This window comes from Myotis davidii, unplaced genomic scaffold (assembly GCF_000327345.1).
Source record: "Myotis davidii unplaced genomic scaffold, ASM32734v1 scaffold26, whole genome shotgun sequence".
NCBI lineage: Eukaryota > Metazoa > Chordata > Mammalia > Chiroptera > Vespertilionidae > Myotis > Myotis davidii.
The window spans coordinates 2,420,430-2,427,095 of NW_006299245.1; the positions used below are offsets into that span (position 1 = coordinate 2,420,430).

The window sequence follows — 6,666 nt, forward strand, 5'->3', positions numbered from 1 at the left end:
GGGTTCTGGGGCAAAGCCGCGGAGCAGATCAGCTGGTACAAGCCCTGGACCAAAACGCTGGAGAACAGACACCCTTCCACCAGCTGGTGAGTAACTCCTTTGCCCACCCCGATCTCCGGCCTCGACGTCCCCTGCGCGGGGAACCTGGAGTTCTATTAGGAATGGAAATCGAGACTGGAGATGTGCGCTCAGACCCTTCCGCTTGTGTTTAATTTCAATTTCACAGCTTTCTTGCCTGCTCTTGAGGAATTCGGTTATCTATTGTGAGTCCAGTTTCCTGTAGACAGTTTACCTGTATGGCAGGGCTCTGCGCGGCACTGGGATGTTAACCTGATTAAATCAAGGGCCTGTCTCCAGGAACAGCACAGCCTAACGTGGGAGAAAGCCATGTAAACAATTGCAAACACTCTATTAAACTAGGGAAATACGGCTAAGTAGCCGTGGGGAGAAGGGGATAGTCAATCAGTAAATTCACACCCAAGTAGGGTTGGGGAGGGTGGGTATGTCTTCTCAAAGTCCTCAAGTACCTAAGTCTTAAAGACCAGGAGCTGGAAATCGGGTTGAAATCGGACTGCTTCTGATTGTGTTAGCTGAAGAGGTGGGAGGGGGGCTGTCCGTCAGGGAGGGGTCGGGGAGGGTTTCATGTGTCATGGCCAGGAGCTCCATAGCCCTGTTCTGTGTGTGAGCTGCAGTATGGGAGTGCCCAGGAAGAATGCAGATAGGGGCCAGGTGGTGCTAGAAATCATGGTAGGAGCAAAGGCTTTTCTTCTAGAGCGGCAATTATAAGTAGTTATAAGCATTTTTTTTTTATATTACAACAATCAGAGATACTTTATAGAATAAACACCAACTTGCTAGAATAGTGAGGGTGAGACATAGGCTGTGAGAACTGAGAGTGGTGGCTACCTTTCTGGGACATGCGCCTCACCGGTATGACTGGTTGCTCTCCTCTGCCAGCCATTAGGGAGCAATGTTTCTTGAAAAAGTTTTAGAAGCACTGCAAGAAGGTTTCCCATTTCCAAGTTCCCAGCAGTGAGACGGGGAAAATGACACGGTCAGGTTTGCTTCTGACAAATGTCCCCTTGTTGAAGGCAGGGAACCTGGAGTGGGGAAGGGTAAGGGGACCAGGGCTGATCTGTGTTGCCATTCTACCCTGTCCTGTCCTGTTTGAAATTCAATGTTTGCATGGTTTTCCCTTTAGAATCTGAGGGTCTTTCCTCTTCCAGTTCTTATTTTGACAGTAGTGTTTGACTCATCCTCTTTTACATGCCTGGCAATGACCTATACACCAATGAGTAATACGTGGCTCCTGCTTTTTGGGAATCATGATGATTGAGAGCTGGAACCAGAATATTGGGTTTGAGTCCTGGCTTTTGCAGTTACTGGCTGTGTGTTCCCAGGCATGTTACTTAATCTCTCCGTGCTTTAATTTTCATATATATATAAATGTAGAAATAGTATGAGGATTAACTAAATGAAGAATTAAGACCCTGACTTGAATGAAATAGACCCTGTAAAAGTTAAAGGAAGAATAGGTATTTTGCACTCATACCACAATTATTTTAGGAGCAGGAAACCCTCCTAGTGTTTCTTAGATCAAAACACAAATTATTTCCTCTCCTAAGAGTGTGTTATCAAAGTTCTGTCATAACGTATGGTACTGAAATGATTGATGTGACCATCTCTTCCATAACACTGCAAAGAACTCAAGAAGTCACTGGGACAGTCCAAACAAAAATAAGGGCCAAACATAAGGCAGTGGCCAAGCATACATGGAGGAGAAAGGACAACAACTGAATGATGTTATTTAGTCAAATAATATTATTCTAACACTACTATTCAATCAAACACTACTGAAAAAACAGAGTCTTGAGGAAATCTTTAAAATTGGTTCACAACGAATAATAAGGATTAGATGTGAGAAGAGGGGAGGACCATTCCAGACTATGAAAACAACGTTGGCGAAGGCCTTGAATTATGTAATAGCTCAGTAAATTCTATAAAACTGGAAGCAGACTAATGTGGCTGAGGCTTCAGGAATGACAGGAAACTTATCAAGAAATGGAAGAAAAGAGCCATATTCCTAGTGGTCTTAGGAGTCGTGTTAAGGATTTGAACATTTTTTTTTTCCCTCCCACATAACGCATGTCATATAATGTGATTACAACATGAGTGTCCTACTCTTTTTTCACTAGAACAAGACAGCTTTTAGTTCAACCCTGTTACCAGACTAAATGGGTCTATTTGAGCACATTAAAGCGCAATCAAACACAAGAGGAGTTTGCAGCCAAGAAAGTAAAGTATTAGTTGAGGAAATGGTGCCAAGCTTGGAGTGTCAAGTAAACTAATGTTCAAAGATCTGGCTCCCCAATGGCTTCCAGAGCATGGGTGATATAGGGGAAAAATATTAATCATGGTGGTTAAAAGAGTTGGGATCCTGGTCCTACTGATTGGCGGGGACCAGGAAAGGGAGGAGGTGATCATTGTGTCAGGTGCTGATGTTCTGCCTGGTTTCCTGAGGCTGTGGTCCAGTTAGGGTAGGGTCTTTCTGCGTTCATGGGCCAGGGACTGAAACTCAATGAATTAAAAATGCTATCTTGCTCTAACCAGTTTGGCTAGTGGATAGAGCTTCGGCCTGCGGACTGAGGGGTCCCAGGTTCGATTCTGGTCAAGGGCATGTACCTTGGTTGCGGGCACATCCCCAGTGGGGAGTGTGCAGGAGGCAGCTGATCGATGTTTCTAACTCTCTGTCCCTCTCCTTTCCTCTCTGTAAAAAATCAATAAAACATATTTTAAAAAAATAAAATAAAAATGCTATCTTTATTTGGAAGGAAACTCTGTTTTGTGGTCAACAGACCTGAGGCTTTGTTCTTAAGACACATTAATACTGAGCAAAATGGGATGTCCTAAGGACTTAATGATTAAGGAAGGGAGTGGACTTGGACAGAAAGGAGAAAAGTTCAAAGGAGAAAGGATCATGTTAAAGAAATGGAGTTTCTGTGAAGTTACAACCGCAGCTCTGCCACTTACCTTGGGTTTTCTTCAATATTTGCATAATGTTAGTATCAATTTCTTAGGATTGTGTTGGGGAAGGGAGCTTATAAAATGTCCAGGACTGTGCCTGGCACGCAGTACTGGGTATTAATGTCTTTTGACTATGGGAGAGATGGTCTCATTAGCTGATGTGGTTCAGGAAGTTTTCAGAGAAATGGTAGCTTTTGAACTGATCATAAAGTGGGACTTAAGGGAAAAAAAACAACTTTTTTTTTTTTTTAATGTGGGGAACAAACATGGCAAAGGCATGGAGATATGAAAGAATCAGGTGTGCTTGGAGTCTCTATACAAAACAGTTGGCTTGTAGTGGTTATTTTGAATTGCTGGTAATGGAATTCAGAAGGTAGTTTCAGGATGGCTTAAGAAGACTCAGAAAGCATGTTCAGGCATTTGCATTCACCCCCAGGCTATAAGTCACAATCTGACAGGCTGCAGATAGGTTTTGTTTGATCCAGATGCTGGATATTTTTTTGTTTGTTTATAAAAATTAGTTATCAGTATTTAAACATTGGAAGATCTCATCTAAAATTTAAATTTCCTTTAACAAGTCACATTTTGGACTTCGCCTGAAAAGAAAACAAAAAGCGGACCATCTGTCAGCAGTGGGTCAGCATTTTCCCGTGGTAACACTTGGCTGGAACTGAGTAGCTGCTGTTCCAGGCAAAGTTAGACATAGTGACCGGCCGGCTGGGGTGCAGGGAAGAAAAGAAGTTGTGGTGACTGCAAGAATATGTGTCAAAAGTCCAAGTGGAGGAATTGATTGAGAAATTAAAGATTATCGGTTGAAAATGTGAGAGGGAATTGATGTAGAATTATGGTTTTGACTATAAATGGCAAAGAGATGAGAGTTAAAGCCTGGTGGATGTTGAGTGTAGGGAGACAAAGAGGAGAAAAATACTGTGGAATGGTTGGGACTTGTTCAAAGAAGTAGAAGCAAGAGTAGGGTATTTTTGTGTCATGGAGGAGAGGTAAAAGTAGGGGAAGCCCATAGAGGTCATGGGCTCTGGAGTTGTTTTGAAGCTATTGAAGATTGAAAGATCAGTTATGACTCAGAAATCATCAGTGACTTTTTATCAATGGGGAGATGAAGGCTAAACCCAGAACAGTGCATTTAAAAGTGAACTGATGATAGGTACACATGGATGTATTTGACAGTGACCTAAGGGAAATAGAATAAGAGATTGTGAAGGTGCCCAGGTTCCCTAAAAGATAGTTTCCTCACTCTCTTTACTTTTCTCCTCTGCCCCACTTAGGAGAAACCCATGTTTAAAGGCAGAAGTGAAAAAAATCTGTGAAACAGGAATAAAGGGAATTTTGCTTATTTGAAACTGTTCCTCATCAGCAGGACTCCCTGTTTTTGCAAGTTGAACTTTGTGGCTTATTATTATATTTTTCTTGAGATACTAGAAGTTCATGAAAGAAACAAGATGGACATTTAAAAGATGGGATAAAGAGCTACTCAGCAGATCTGTATGCTCCTGTTATAGCTATTCAGCTAGATAGCTAAGCATTTGATTGTGAGATTGAGAGGGAAGAAGAGACCGTGGGAGAGGGATGAAATAATATTTGTTCAGTTATTCTAAGGTTGCCAGGCAACATGTTGGTAAGTTGTTCAGAGGGGAAAACTTCTTTATCTTGTACTTGGAACTTTTCTATGAGTTTGACATTGTTTAAAAGGAAAAAAAAATAAAATATAATGTGAATTTTATATAAGCAGAAGTAATTAATTCCCCTACTGAATTTTGGTTCTTTGGCAAACAATTACTCAGGCACATTCAACTTTGGCACAATTACTCAGGAAATTCAGTCTTTTTTAAAGCCTTAGTAAGATTCTAAGAAATTTCCTTTATATGTTTCAGATTTTATATAGTTATATTTAATTCTTTTGAAGGTCAGAGTTTTATCTCAGGATGAAGACTTGCCCCTTTTTGACAAACTCTAGCAGCGGTTCTCAACCTGTGGGTCGCGACCATCGGAAAGCACATATAGCATATCAGATATTTACATGACGATTCGTAACAGTAGCAAAATTACAGTTATGAAGTAGCAACGAAAATAATTTTATGGTTGGGGGTCACCACAACATGAGGGACTGTATTAAAGGGTCGCGACATTAGGAAGGGTGAGAACCACTGCAGGAAATGAATTTATTCATAATATTATGTACAGTATAGGTATATCTAAACTTAAATATAACATTATGATATTTTTAGAAGACACATGGTCAGCATGAAAATGGCCTGTTGGAAATACAGTACTCATCAAAAAGACCCGTTGTAAAAGACGGGCCTCATTTTTTTTCTGAAGGTCAGCAGCTTTTTGCTCTGCTGTATCTAATTTTCTCAGTCTGTCCTGCAACTGAGCCGTCAGGACAGAACAGAGCTAACTGCAGGCATGCTGCAATTACATAAGCAAGGATGGATTGCCTGACAAAGGCCACAATCAATGGACAATGGAAATTCAAGCAGCTGCTACCAATCCACGACCAGGTGTGGGGGAAAGCCAAGCTCTGAGCACCTTCTGGAAGGTGGCTTACTTTTCCTTTGTTCATGCCATATACCAGTGATGGTGAACCTTTTGAGCTCGGCGTGTCAGCATTTTGAAAAACCCTAACTTAACTCTGATGCCGTGTCACATATAGAAATTTTTTGATATTTGCAACCATAATAAAACAGATTTATATTTTTGATATTTATGTTCTATATTTAAATGCCATTTAACAAAGAAAAATCAACCAAAAAAATGAGTTCGCATGTCACATGTGTCATAGGTTCGCCATCATTGCCATATACTGTCATTGAGAAAGAATCCAGTGGTTCGAGTCATTTCCTCCCCCTCCTTCTCCTCTTCTTCCTTCTTAAAAAAATTAAAATAAAATTCCACTTTCATAAGCAAAAAGCAGCAACTTCATGAAGGAGAGCATTACTTTTCAGTGTGGTGTTACATTTGCAAGAGAAATGTGTGGGAAACCAAGGCATCTTTGTGATAATATATATAAACTAGAGGCCTGGTGCACAAAAATTTGTGCACTCGGGGGGGAAGTGGGGGTTCTCTCAGCCTGGCCTGTGCCCTCTCACAGTCTGGGACCCCTCGGGATATAACGCCCTGTGGCTTAGACCTGCTCCCGGGTGGCAGAGGGCAGGCCCAATCCCTTGGTGCAGCCCCTGGTCGGGCTCAGAGCAGGGCCGATTGGGGAGTTGGGGCGTCGCCCCTGTCATGCACAGTGCAGGGCAGATCGGGAGGTTGCGATGCCACCCCCAGTCACGCTCAGGATAGGGCAGATTGGGGGGTTGGGGTACCGCCCCCTGTCACACTCAAGGCAGGGTCGATGGGGAGGTTGCTACGCCACCCCCTGTCACACACAGAGCAGGGCCTATCGGGGGGGTTGGGGCTCCTTACCCTGTCACGCACGGAGCAGGGTCAATCAGGGGGTTAGGGAGCTTCCCCCTGTCACGCACAGAGCAGGGTCGATCAGAGGTTGGGGAGCTCCCCCGTATCAGGCACAGAGCAGGGCTGATCAGGAGGTTGGGGCGCCTTCCCCTGTCACGAACAGAGCAGGGCGGATAGGGAGATAGTGGTCCCACACCCTGTCACACACAGAGCTGCAGGGTG

At 43.0% G+C, this 6,666-nt stretch overlaps 1 protein-coding gene and 1 long non-coding RNA gene across 2 annotated transcripts in view; both read left to right on the top strand.

Moving 5' to 3' along the window:
- Window positions 1-6: 6 nt before the first annotated feature.
- ACSS3 (acyl-CoA synthetase short-chain family member 3) overlaps window positions 7-6,666 on the top strand; it is a gene marked incomplete at its 5' end in the record, with an annotated part of 161,415 nt that continues 154,755 nt past the window's right edge. Inside the window, one exon of the mRNA XM_006774714.2 lies at window positions 7-86. Coding sequence (XP_006774777.1) covers window positions 7-86 — 80 coding nt within the window. The remainder of the gene's footprint in view (window positions 87-6,666) is intronic.
- LOC107184816 lies at window positions 2,811-4,762 on the top strand. Its single transcript, XR_001515727.1, has 2 exons — window positions 2,811-3,058; window positions 4,455-4,762. It is a non-coding gene; the product is annotated as an uncharacterized LOC107184816 (long non-coding RNA).